At 38.2% G+C, this 14,762-nt stretch overlaps 1 protein-coding gene across 13 annotated transcripts in view; it reads right to left on the bottom strand.

The window, feature by feature from the left end:
- COBL (cordon-bleu WH2 repeat protein) overlaps window positions 1–14,762 on the bottom strand; it is a 172,937-nt gene that overhangs the window by 20,162 nt on the left and 138,013 nt on the right. For all 13 annotated transcript variants that reach the window (XM_064660440.1, XM_064660394.1, XM_064660405.1 and 10 more), the window contains one exon: window positions 5,138–5,450. In XM_064660440.1, coding sequence (XP_064516510.1) covers window positions 5,138–5,450 — 313 coding nt within the window. The remainder of the gene's footprint in view (window positions 1–5,137; window positions 5,451–14,762) is intronic.

Below are 14,762 nucleotides of genomic sequence, written 5' to 3'. Positions count from 1 at the left end.
TATATGAAATGCTGTTTAATACTCAGTCCTCTGAAAAATGTGGTCCTGCGTGGTGTAACTGTTCACCACTCTGCCTTGACCCCCTGCCCATCAGCTCTCGTTCTCTAAAACAGGATAATGCCACCTCTTCATATCATGTGACCACCGTGCAGAGAAATGAATTAAAGCCTACATGGCACGTGGATACTAGTGAGACAAGAAAGATAAAAAGAGCAAAAGGAAATTAAATAGTCCTGTTTACAGAACAGCATTTGAACTGAGTGAATGGTGGTATATTTGTTTTATTAATTGAGCTCTGAAACTTAGAAAGAAAATACAACAAAATTGAGTACTACTTTAACTTTAGAGACATTGTCATACTGTCCAAAAGGGGGAATTAAGGTTAAAGGGGGGAATCTAAGGTTATACAGAGAGCCTTAATATTAAAGTTACTTAATTTTGAGTGTGTGACCTAGCATCCCTAATAATATTATTTTAACATATTTTTTAATGTGTAATTATTTATAAAGCTCCAGACAGTAGGTGCGCATGATGCTTTATAGGCATATAAAATTGTCTGATCCCTGCCCCTAGGAGCTTGCGTGATGACACCACACAAGGGATGGGAAAAGAGGGGGTATGGGAGGACAGGGTTGCAACACTGTGAGATCATGAGATGTACTTACTGCTACATAAGCAACATTTCAGCTTCTCTGTGGTTTTCTTGTTACTCATTTAACACTATATATTAAAATCTGGTGAACAGATACATAACACAGAGACATCAACCGTAAGAAAGGATATGAATAAAGAGAACTATGTAGTACAACGTTCAGAGTCAGCAGTTAATATTAAAACATTCACAGCCAAACGTTGCATATAGTCAACTATTTATACGGTTTAGCCCTTGGCACCTCCAGCTGAGGTCTGGGTTCTGCTCCACCAGGTACTGTACAAATGTATCATGAGATACGATAGCTGCGTTATGGCTTTTACCATAAAAAAGCAGTCAGTGGCAAAAGGGGGTATCACGGACAGAGAGACCAAGTTGGTTTAACAGGTAGAGCTAAGGGTAGAGTGTTTTGACACTTGTTTTGATATTCTAATTGCTAATTAATATGTGTATTTAGATCACTATTGCTTGAAGAAGAATCCTAAAACCAAACCGAATCAAACAAAAATAGTGCACTTGCAAGTTGCTCCCATGTACTGGAAAAAAAAACCATAGAGCAGCTTGGAAACCCTAGAATCCATGTACCTTCTTTTAGAAATTTCTTTTTCCCTGCTCTGGGAACTGAATGAGAACCGAGCTCTGCTGTGGCTATCATTTCTGTTTGTCCAAAGCCCGTGGTACATGTCATTTCTGATTCGGACATACTATTACCCTGCTATGTGCTGACAAACCTATCGCATGTCAAAGACTGTATCCTTAAATGCTCACAAGTTTCCTTGACTTCAGCAGACGAAGAACCTGACGTGATATTCTGATGCTATCAGGCATATCAGTCACACAGAGATCACTCAGGACACCCAGTAAACAATTCTAGAAACTTGAAGAAAAATGAATTTAAAGCTAAACACAATTAACTAAAGTAAGAAACATGGCAAAATATTCTTGATCTCCTGAAGCACAGGCTAAGCCTCTGGACCAAATGTGGGTAAGAACTGTGGACTTGATTCTGCTCTTCACTGCAGTTCTTCACATTTGCATGTGTAAAATACTACCTGGATCTTTTTATAGCCCTTTACACTCTAAATATAATTTTCTTCCACTTTAACGGTACTTCTCACAACCCACAGAGTACAAAATGATTTTAGTACACAGCATTATAAATTCTTAGGAATTTGTTATTTCACTGGGTGAAAAGCCCAAGTTTTAGTCAGTTTTACAATTTAAAAATACAAGCTAAATGTTTCCATTACTCTTATTAACCTTTTTTCCCCAAGCCTTGGCCAAATTAGTCACTAAATAAAATTTCTGGCTTCAGTAGTTCTTAGCTTCAAGGAGGACTCATATTCACTGCTGTTAACCACCGCTAATAGACAGTAGCAACATGTTCTTCCAATTTTCTTTGTTGTTATCTTCCTTTCAGAATTCAGTTAGATCTTGGTACATGGATCACTAATGTACCAAGAAAAAGATGGAAAAGAATGAATAAGCTCTGTGCAAAATTTTCCATTAAGTTTTGTAGCTTATGAAATATATTTAAAGCTCTGTATAGCTTGGTATCAATTATTCACATTTTGACTTGTCTGTGGACTTAAGAGGCTGGTTTGGTCCTGAAAGTAGCCTGTTCATCAAAGAACTTTGTACAATTTCAGAGTTTCCAACACATTTTATTAGCGGGGTGGCAGCTGTTCTGACAGTGGAAGTGGAAACTGATGTTCTCCAGATTTGGATGTACTCAAAATTGTACTCAGAATTGATTTATATCCAATTAAAAAAAGAATTTCATGCAAATAGGTTAAAAAAATTATTTTTTCCTTCCTTCTATGCTTAGGAAGTGGCTTTTGAAAACTTAGTAACTTGACCTCAAAAGGATTTAGAGAAGCACAATTTTCAAAGCTGTTTTGTTTACAAACACAGGTTAGGAGTGGAATTAGATTTATGTTCAAATATTATTGGCACATTTTAAAAGTTATTACTATCAGCATCACTGTTATGTCAGTCTAAGAGGCTGATGACATAAGATTAAAATACATCACAAATGTTAAGTTTTTGCCATACGCTAAAGCTGATCTGAAGAAATTTTGCCTTCCCAGAGCCTAAAAAATAAATAGTATTTATGAAAAACAACTGCATTCTCCAAACAACAACGACTGTATCCTATTTTAGTCCCAAATCATTCCTTTAAAATTATGGATATATTAGATAAATACACAATATTTAGCACAATAAAATCACAGAAAAAATAAGTTGGAAGCCTAGTCCAACCTCCTGCTCCAAGCAGGGCTAATTTCAAAACCAGGCAAGGCTGCCCAAAGCTTTGCCTGCATGAGTTCTGAGAATCTCCAGAGACGAAGATTCCTCGACTTCTCTGGGCAATCTCTTCCACTGCTTAACAGTTCCCAGTTTATGGAATTTCCTCCTTATATTCAATTTTTATTTCTTTTAGGGCAGCTGGTGACAGTTGCTTTCTGTCCTTTCACAGTGTATTCCTGAGAATATCCTATGAGAAGCCTCATAGTCTTCCTTTGGTTTAGGAAAAGACTGCAATCAGATCCCTCCAAACCCACACTGCTTTCCCAAAGTGAACTACCTAGTTGATTCCCTTGCCCCAAATACCCCACATGCTCCAGGGCCCCAGCCCTCTCAGTGGCTCTCCTCTGGACCCTCTCCAGGTTGGTAATCAATCTCTTGGACTGAGGGCCCAAGGCTGGACATGAAACCACAGCACTGGTCTCACAACAGCTGAGGGGGGGAAGTTACCACCTCCCTGACTTCAACAGGCAGTGCAGCACACTATCCTTCCAGCTTCCTCTCCTTTGGCTCAGCAAGACCCCTAAGCAACAGTCCTGCTGGACAGCTAATGAAATGTCCTGCTGTCTCTTCTATGTGCACTCTTTCCAACTAGTAAAAATTTTGTGTGTTTGTGTGGCAAAGAAAAATCTAAATATATAGAATATATATCTTTGGCTGAAGGAAGAGAATACTGACTTTCAGGAGGGAGTGTTGTCACAATGACCTATGGTCAATCTTTAATTGGTTAAAAAAACAGAAAAAGTTCCCCCCAAATTGTAGATTATTAATATTGTTATTACAGGACTTTGCTTTGATGTCTTTGCTCAACAAAATGCTAGCTTCTTCCTCCCCCACTGAACGTGCATGTGTGTTTTTCTAACCAGTCTAGATCCTGCATTTTGAGGAAAGGTGGAATAGCCTATTTATCTCACAAGGATCAATCTAAGTGTACTGAAATCAATGAGTTGGTTTTCTGGATCTTAATTGCAGTTATAATACCAGCCTATCTAACCCTTCCAATAGAAACTGCTTCGCAGCCTAAGACACTGCAAAAGGACAAATTACAAGAAAAACGTGTTTTTGAGCAAGTATCTAAGTGAGGTTTGACCTTGTCCCCATTGATATTAATGGATAAAGAAAAACCTTAAGATCATTCCAATAGGTTAAATACTGACTTTGGCCTAATTCATCCCTAAGCTATCCCCCACTGCATGATCGAAGATGAAGTTCTCACTCAGAAATGTGTGGAAGGAAATAACTAGGTCATGATACATACCCTTATGAAGGGGCTACAGATTAGCAGCTAAATGGAGAGAGACCAGAAAGCACAGACTTTGTGTCAACTGAGAATTCAGAGGAATTTCTGGCCCCTGTTCCATGACTCTGCAGCATCACACAGAGCGGATCCCTGTCAGTATTACCAGGCCACCCTCCTTGCTGGAGGCACAGTTTCCTATTTAGCCAGTTTGTATTTGCAAAGTCCTATAAATTTTGGGTTCCCTTTGCAGCCCTGCCACCAACTATGTGAGTTTTGGCAAACTAACAGTGTCAGAGTCATTTGTGCTTGAAGGCAGTTCCTAGTTAAATTCCAGGTTCTTGTATTTTCTTGGAAAAACTGCAGAAAAATGTTTGTTTATGTGAAAATAAAAAACAAAAAAAAGGAAATATGCTGAAAAAAACCATCCCAAGGTATAACGCCAGTGCAGGTTAGCAGTACGTGAATATATATATATATATATATAGATGCATGCACACACTCCCAAACCAATCTCCAAAGTTCACTGCATACAATCATTTTCCACCTGGCTTGAATTTTCCATTATATGACCTCCATGTCATTTTTCTGGATCAACACATAGTAACATTTTAAACACTTCAGATGCTATCAGAAGTACAAAATAAACCAAACTGTAACAAAATTATTTCAGACTCCTTGAAGAAATCAACTCTGGAGGGCAGAGGGTCTTTTGCAAGAAATGAACTACGAGTTCAAACAAAAAAGTGACCTTTGCCTGTTGCTACAAGTATGTCACTGGAGGGGATTTGGCAGTGAGCGTTCCACTGGGAGGAGTCACTTGGCAATGGTACTGGTTTATGAAAGAGCAAAAGAAAGTATAAATTGGTTTTCTTAAATGATTCCCTACCAGGATGACATGCAAGATATTTTCACAGAGCTGGTGGCAAGTAAATATTTACCTCTGTGGAGCACTATCAGATCCCACGCTATCGCAGGAGGTGTTCTTCACAGGACGTGTCTCTGTGCCACACGTCGCATCTGCCTCAGCTGAGTCCATGTAGCCATTGACCAGCTTGATGTCTCTCAGCTTCATACTGTCATTTTGTGAATCCAAAGACACAATGTCAGATGGGGAGCTCACAACACCCGAGTCCTCTGTGGTGTCCTCAGATGCAAAACAGCTGCTTTCTGATGCCGTTTCTTCCACCTCTGATAGCTCCAGAACTGTGTCATCCACTACATAAACATTATCATGTGCAGACAGCAGGCTCTCTAAATGAAATACAGCAAGGAAAGTTAGCTCAAAGTCATCAGTACATAAATCAGAGAGCTATTCTTTTGTAATTGGAAAAAAACCACATGAAATACATTACAAATAGTAGGAGGGAGCTCAGTATTTGTATATAAGATAAAGATGATTTGAAAAGTGACAAAAATTACGTCCTTCGCTTTTAGAAAGGCAGTTTGCTCAGCCAGTTCTGTGGAATTTGGGTTTTATAACTTTCATAGCATATCAGTTTCCCTAATTCTATGAAGAAACAACTTTCCAGGAACAGTTTCTTGGGGAATTGACCCAAGTTTAAATGATGTGATTCAAGAAATCACTCTTGTTATTCCTTCTGTCAACATAATCTCATTGTTCCTCTTCCATTCTGCCAAACAGGTATTGACATTTCTAATAAGAAGTCTACATACAGGTAAAAACAGGCAGTGTTTCCCAGTCAGGATACTGAATTGGTAAACTAGATCTACTGCTGGCCCACTGGGTGTCATTTATTTTACCAACCTTCAATATTTATTTTGCTTTAAGTGGGAGAATAACAGTTGTCTATTTTTCAAAGCATATAAAATCTACAAATAAATGTAGAGAAAAGCAGACAGTGCCATGCCTAAAGCAGAAACTTTTCCAGTGTTTAGTCACTTATAAAGGAGATCAAGGGATATGCCCTTTGCATGTTCAATTCTATTAAAAGTTGCAAATTTTGAGAGAAGATTAGACACAGTACAATTTCTCATACTCTGTTTTAGTTCGGTCCCTGTGAGCTACCCCCTTTTCTGTTTGTTTGTTTGTTTGCTTTTTGTAAAAAATACAATTTTTTAATTTTCCTTAAGAAAAGTACTCTAGACTCCATCATGTAATTATAGTATTAAAGGAGAACTCCCAACAAGGTCAATAATTTCAATGACTGAAATTATTGAGTGATGAAAGACAGGATCGAGCCCAAACATATGTCTCCTGATCAAAAGGAATCAATAAAGACTAATCTAAATGTTTAATTTGGAATTATAAGTGTGGAATTATAAGCCATTCACTTCTACAACCTCAGTAAGCAAAAGAAAGATTAAAAGTGAGTTTATGGTCTGATCTTCCAGACACTTGTGGTGGATGTTAATTACATGAGAAGTCCCAAGTCTATAAGCATGACTAAGATTAAACATACACTTCACTGTATTTTATGGCCAGAATCTACAACTTTTTGACACTTACATGAAGCTACAGCTCAATAAAAATTATCAACAGAGAGAAATACTTCTGAATTATTTTGAATACACAAAAGTATTTTCTTTAAGTCAGAGAACTGAAAACAATTTTGTTAAAGAATGTCACAGAAATAATTTTATAAGGGTGTAGCTTAGCAGTGAAACTTGGAGTGGAACTAGAATAAAAATCAAGCCAACATTCTCCTTGACTGAGGTTACAAGATGCCATTAAGTACTGAAATTGATTTCTGACAGCAGAAGCAATAAAATTCATAAGGTTGCAAATCATGATTAAAGTTTTAAGTGCTGTCAGGCATCGGTATTAATGATGGAAGATGATCCAAAGACTCTATTGCAACTTTGGAGGAAATGTTATTTGATTTCTTTGACCTTATTTTCTGTAACATTAGTTCTAGATTCTAGATTTAATCCAAGAGATCGTTCCATTTTAAAATGGCAATTACAGGAACTAAGTATATGTCACTGAATGGATTTGAGGCTCATGACAGAACTACATGTAGGAAAATACTAACATGAAGCATAAATATAAATAATTTGACACTGAACATCAAATAATAAAACCCAAAAAACCCAGACAGTGAGGAAACAAGTAATAGTATATGGCCTTCTTGTCTTTTAAACAAACAAAAAAAACCCAATAACAACCCACCACCAAAACATTAGTAAAAGCAACAATATGTTAAAACCAGGACAAAGTAGGATAGCAAAGAAATCAATTTAAAGAGTGGAAGTTGAAGAGTGGAAGCACACGGGAAGATTTTGAAGCAATGCACAATGCAGTATACTTTGATGCAAAGAGACCTCTATATAATACGGGCCAGATCTGTTGTCACCTGGATGCAATGAATGACCTCTGCCCTACAGCTGGCACAGCAATTTATAACAAAGTACCTACTCCCAGATCCTGACACCAGGATGGCAGCCTTTTCCTCCCTAGCTGTCTCTCCCATTTCCTCATCCTCTTCTTGCCTGCCTGCAACTATTTCCTGCATCTTTCAGCTCAGGGATTTAGATCCTTTTGGTCACATGGCCCTACTTGGTATTACTGTAGTAATAGCACTCAAAGCTCTCCCTGCTCGGTGGCAGGATCTCCACCCCCAGCTCCTTGTTCCCACATATTGACAAATAAAATGAAAAATAATTCTCTTATTACCAGAGTCCACGTGCAAGTTAATCCCTGTTATGTCTAGATCTTGGCAGCTGAATCATCCAGTTCACAATAAGAACATTCTCATTCAACGGCAGTTTTATCCTGAAGCATAGAACTACAAACAGATATCTTTCTACTGAAGTAAAACCAAAATGTCCCCCTTTCTTCAAGCCTATCAGTTTGCCCAATAGCACTTCCATTTTATCTTCACAGAGAAGATTCATGAATTTTTAACACAGTTAACGCATGGCACTGAACAGTTGTTGGCTACTTGTCTGAACATGAAAGCACACAAATAAAGCATGACTATGATGGTTCTGTGTCATGTTAACAACCTTGTTTCAGCTAAGAGCAGCACTAAAACACCCCTGTTTTAAATTTGAGCCATTCTTTGATGGATTAAGTAAGAACTATTTTTCCTTCTACATGCTTGATTAAGTCTTCACTGGGGCAAACTGAAGATGGATGGGCATTACTGGGTAATGATACATGACATGAAAAAAGCCTACCTCAACTTTTCTGAGTAGTCTTGACTTTAGGAGTAAGGATATACCTTATAAAACTTTCTAATTCTACATGGAGAACAGGGTAATATCCAGTAGTAGATGTGATTCTGCCTTGTAATTTTTGCATATTTTTTTCTCCGAGGGGATGCACCTGCAGAAAACCACCACACACTAAATGCAGTGTGATCACAATGATGGCAGCTACTGAGGTTATTCGCTGGTCGAATAAAGAAAAATCTCAACATTTGCTTCTCTTTTCTCTTTCATAACACAACGACACTTTCAGGTTCTGATCTTCACAACCTCATGCAGACATATCCAGCTTCAGAAAGAGTATGCAGCAACTGCTTCAGGACTGAACACACAAGTAATAACTGCCACAGATAACGTATTATTGAAACACTTCTGTACCTCAGAAGACTGAGTTTTCAAATATATAAGTAACACGTGACCTCATTCAGTGGCATCAGGTGGGGCGTGATATTGAAAGGGGTGCAGAAGTTGGCCCCACTGTCTCCAAGTCATTCTAAAATCCCCGTGGGACATCTCACCCACAAGTGAAACTGGAGAGAGTCCGTCAACGCCCTGCATTGCTGCTTACCTATGTCCTGCTTCACGCTGCAGACACTGCTAAGCCCAAATGAGTGCTGTAGAAGGGATCTTCCCAGATTCGCAGCAGCAATGCTGTCGCTGCACAATTAGGTCAACCACACGTTACAAAGGCTTTCTTGCAGAGGGGGATGTCTGTTTGCAAGAATGTTGCCCGTGATCATCAAGAGGGAAAGAGAAGAGCTCATGAGTAAAGAATGTGAGCTTCTTGTTTAACACAAAAGAAATCTCGTTGCTTTAATCTCAGTAGTCTGTAAGTAATTAGGAAAACACTGAACTCTGAATTTAGAGGAGTCATATCTGCACTCGTGCAGTTTGATATCGCATATATGTACACATTACTCATACAGAATGCCAATGATGGGGAGACAGATAAACCTCACCTTGTTTAAATGCAAATCAGCACTTTCAGAAATGAAGATTTAATTCAATAGTTAAAAAACTACCATGGGTAAAATACTCACTTTGATTACTACCGTTAAAATAACCATCATCGAATTTGAACGAGACTAGAATCAGACCTAAGTGTTCAAAAGATGCATATCCCACCTGGACTCACAAAATCAGTCAGCAAAGCCCAAGCCATCACTCCTTCTGAAACCAATGGGCACAGGGCGTAAGTCATAACTGTTCAGAAAGTGCTGTGACCTTCTGGTTTTACAGCACTGCTGGTGGTTTATTGTCACATTCAATAATGACAGAAACAGTACATGCAACAGCATTTCTGAAGATGTAACAGTTGATTCACCCCTACATGATGAGTAACCACAAGGGTTTTAAGAGACATAGAGTTCCTCTAGGTCATCTGACTCTTGCTAAGAGGTTGGTAATTGTTTTACAATTTCTTTCCTCATTTGTTCCACTGCCAAAAAACTTTCTTTTCATGGACTAAAAATTGCTTTACCATAGTTCAAATAGTCTATTATAATGAAGTTGTGAAAAAATATTACAAACGTCTTGATGTTAAAGAATATTAATTCTTATAATGATCCCCAAATTAGAACATAATTCTTTCAATGACAGTACTTAAAACTTCTAGCAAGAGAAAGGAACACTGCTCTAATTATTTGTATGGGCAGTAAAAAGTTAGACTATCACCAAAGACCAGCATTAAAAAATTGTGCACTTTTTTTGTACACTTGGAAGAAGGCTGATGGAAGAAATGGGAAAAGAAAACATCTGTGGTGCCAATTATTTACAGAGATAATGAAAACAACATAGATTAGCTTAAGAGTTTTCCTACAGGTACAATGTGTTCTTGTTACATTTTAGTCCTTTTGCTCATCAATCCAAAACTTTTACACAGAAATAAGTGTTAAAGACTATTCAGTGTGCAGTTAAAGCACGAGAAAGAATGGGTGGTCTCCCTATCATAATTAAAACTATTATAATTCAACATGCTTCTTAGCATATTTGAGCCTACATGCATACATTATTTTTTAAAAAAATTAAAAGAAACAAAGAGAAAATAAATGCCCACTGTTATAGACTAACAATAGTATGAGAGGAGAGGGGGAATAGCTCGAGACTCGAGGCACTCCTTCTCTCCCAACTTCTGTAATTGCCTTGCAGAAACTGAAGCTGGGGCCAGGAAAGGCTAAGGAGAGATACTATGCTTTGCAGCTCCAGCTCTCCTCCGAAGTGAGGATGTAGAGCAGCTTAATGTTGGCTCAGCTCATTTAGGTCACAGAATCACAGAATAATTTCATTTGGAAAGAACCTCTGGAGGTCACCTAGTTCAATGTCCTCCTCAAAGCAAGGATAACTTCCAGCTTCAACAAAGTAGCTCAGGACCTTGAGCAGCTGAGCTTTGAAAATCTCCAAGTATGAAGACCCCTGGAAAAAATAATGAATCATTCTCTGGGTAATGTCTAATGCTTCTCCCACTTAAGAACATTTCTTTAATGTCAAACTAAAAAATTTCTAGCTGCAACTTGTCACTGTTGCAGTCTTATCCTTTTGCCGTGAATCTCAGAGAAGAGTCTGGCTCACTCTTCCTTTTCAATGCAAGACAGCATTCAAATTCTCCTTGCTCTTCCCTTCTGCAGGCTGAATGTTGCCTAAGCACCTTCATGTATGTCTTTGATGCCTTCTGCCAGACTCTGGTGCCTCTGGTTTGTCAGTACCTTGTTTTAGAGAACTCAAAACTGGACTTACTTTTGGACAATAGACTCATATGTGGCTTCATGGTAGCCAAATAAAGGGGAGTAATCATTTTCTCTGATCTGCTGGCTGTGCTCTTGCTAGTGCAACCCAGTCTGTGGTTAGTGCTTCATCACTGTAAGGGCACGTTGCTGACTCACACAGTCCTGCATGTGACTCCCAGTTCTCACACAATGAGACATTTTCAGTCTCCTTCCTAGTCTCATGCCCCATGCTTATGTTTTCCAATAGATTCTTTAATTGCAGTTATTCTCACTGCACAAACCCTGCAAACAGAAGTAAATCCATTCCTTTACACGCTAGCCAACAAAAAAAATTAAAAGACTCACAAAGGATGTCTCACCAGACATACCATCAGAAAGTTACAAATGGAGTGTTATTAGATACACACTGTGAATCTTCAGCATTTCCATAGTTAATCCCAACCTAATGACAGTTAACTTAGCTACCTATGTTACCTAAGTTAACAACTTCCTATGGTTGAAAAATAAATGCAATGGGGACTCATTTAACCAGCCTTATGAATTTGGGTATTTAAGCACTTCCCTTGAGGTTAAACTTGTCTGTTGTTAGTTGATATCACAACAGAAAAGTATTGTAACTTTTACAAAAGCTTTTTTGGCAATGGTGTTTCCTACACCAAAGGCAATATAAGATAGGATCAAGCCAGGGAATGAGAACTGAAGAGTATTCCAGTCCTCTACTGTTTTTTCCATATAAAAGTAACTGTAAATGTCTGTGCACTAATGTTTGATTTTCCTTTCAAATGTATACTGAAAATGATTGTGAAGTCTCTCTCTCAAAACAACACTACCTAAAATGTCTGCTGGCTCTTGAAAGACTAGGAGGAAACTATCACTGCAAGTAAATGTCTGCTACACTCTCCCATTTCAGACCTTTATTTTCACCACCTGCCAAACAAGAAAGGAAAAATTTCTGAACTAACACAGCACAGATTTTCAGACCAAGAAGAATTAACATATTGAACTTTATTATTCCTATTTCTTTCCCACAATCCTTTCTTCGGTGATTGAAAAAGCCTCTCTGACCTCTGCAAAGCCCATTTGACCTAGAATGCTGTTGCTATTGCTAAACTGCTTTTCATCCTCTCCTTTCTGGCACTCTCATGAACCTACTAGTTCCTTGCTTTTATAAAAGGCTTGTTTGGACTCTCTGACAAGTCTACATCATAGTCAGTAACTAGCCTTCCTTATTCAAAGGGATCAGATGTCATAAAAGTGACATGAAGAGCAAAATGTTCTTTGACAGAAAAAGGATCATTTGTCAAAGTAGATCTTCCCTTGATTAACATGAGCACGTTACCATTTGGCTTAGGAAAGGACAGATTTTAGAAAATGAATCAGTAGTGTGAATTGTTCATTTCCTTTTATTCACAATGAAGTATGACGGGGAGACTTTCACAACAGTTCCTGGTGTTCACTATCTGAGTTTAACAGAAAACTAGAATGATTCAGAAGGTGCTTTCGGGGCTCTAGATGGTCCTTTATTTAGGGTGAAGAGAGTGTGCATAATCCGTGCAGTTCAAAAAACTATGAACAAGCAGGTTAAAGGAGGAGGATAATATGAAAATATATTTAAGAGAATATTATAGATAACTTCAGAGTTGCATTTCATAAATCACCATGTGTAACACTGGTAACTTGCCATGTTAAATAACGGGGCTCTTTGGGGACCATAGAGGGAAAGGAAAATCTACATCTAAACCCAGAGATTGCGCAATGTAATGAGCCTGGTGAAGAAATAAACCGCTCTCCACATTTTTCTGGGAATTATTAGTCTTAAGTGATAGATTTGGGCAATTCGCATCCTTTACAGAGGTGTTCGGTTTCCATTCATGCACACTGCAGAATCTAAACAAATGGACTGTGAAGGTGATTTTCATGAGCTACCTTAGAGAACACACTCTATAAAACTGCATGAAAAGCATATCCAGTGTAATGATTAAACCCAGAAATGATTAGTGTACCTATGCAATAAAACAATGTTTTATTAGGTGATTTTTAAGACCACAGAAGCTTTTATTTTTAAACTTCACCATCTTTTTCCTCCAGTGCACTCTGTATCAATTCTCATCCTTACTTTGTCTGTTAACAATTCCATAAAATCTCTACTACAGTTTTGTATTTATAGCATAATCCAGAGGAGAAAAACATAAAACACTTTTGCATTGTAATTATATTTTCCTTGCCCAGTAACTAGCTGCCAGCAAACTCAGCAAAGAGACACAAAAACCCAACCCTAAACCAAACACACATACACACATGTACACACACAATTGTGGGTTTTAAGAGCTCTTTTTCATAGTACAGACACACCATTCCACTCACAGTTTTGTATTTATTTCTAATTAAAAGTGATTTAAAAGTTAGGGAGAGTGGAAGAGAATCAGGTCAATCAATAATAATCTATCGATTACTGAAACCATTAGGTATTAAACAGCTAAAAATAAAAAACATTGAGCAGTTGCTTTCTATTTATGGGGACAAAGTATACCTGCCTTAGGCACAGAAGCACTTCTACTGAGAATTGCTGCACAAACGAGAAAAAATCTTCCTATCAATGCAGACTTAACTAGGCAGTCATGGCAACAAATAATGGTTTTGCTCCATATCAAAAGGTAAGAGGGAACTCCAGGCTGGAGTGATGGTTAACAAAATGGGATTTTATCACTCTTGCAAATTTTTTTCCAATCCACCCTCAGAGTACCTCAATCCATTCAGATATGTGATGTCACCCTTCAGTTCCCCCATCAGTGCATCCATCATTTCCCCTTACATCTCTTTCTACTTTTCAATTGGATAGTACTTATAACACAACCCGAAGTCAGACAGAGCCCTGAGAAAATTTTTTCATGCACAAACCACCTCTCTAACTTACAATTAGAATGGCACAAAACAACTTCATTTAATTGGCCAAAACATACTTCAGCCAAACCACCAATAATGTAAAGGCCTACACAGAAGATTTTTAACAGCTAGCCCCAAATTTAGATATGAAAACATTTTCATACACCTCCATACTATAAAGACACAAAGCTCTATTCTGACCATTTTTTATGTACATTACCTGACTCCTCTCGGACCTCCTGATCAATGGAATATCTGCTTCTCTCTCCAAGAGGCTTTTCAATAAACTTGGGCTGGTGGTTTACTTTGGCAATTATATTTCCAGAAATATTTTAACCTAGAAGAGCATGTTTCTGTTCCGAGTTTAGTTATTACACATTTTACTGCACATTCACACTCGATTACTCTGCTATCATATTTCTCATAGCTGTAAGACATCCAATGATGTCAATAAACTATATACCTGGTGAGAAACTACTTGGAGTATCTGAACACTTCTTGTTGCTAAGACAGTTTGGCTACTGAAACTGCCCAGTAAAGAAAAAATTATTGTTGCACAGAACAAAACTGACGACTGGAGTATCTCCCCGTAGATCTTGTGCAGTATCATCCAAAAGGGCACTGTACCATTTTCAAAGGGTATTTCCTAGGCACTTTGAAGACCAGACTCCTGAGCTGGGATGTGGGCAAACTGAGAACAGTGAGGCCAGGAGAGCGCATGCCAATCGCACTCACCACCTGAAACACTGCCAGGCCCCACGGGTCTGTGCCAGCAGGAAATAGTTGT

Source organism: Pseudopipra pipra, chromosome 1 (assembly GCF_036250125.1).
Source record: "Pseudopipra pipra isolate bDixPip1 chromosome 1, bDixPip1.hap1, whole genome shotgun sequence".
NCBI classification, from domain to species: Eukaryota; Metazoa; Chordata; class Aves; order Passeriformes; family Pipridae; genus Pseudopipra; species Pseudopipra pipra.
This window is presented reverse-complemented; position numbering and strand designations above follow the sequence as displayed.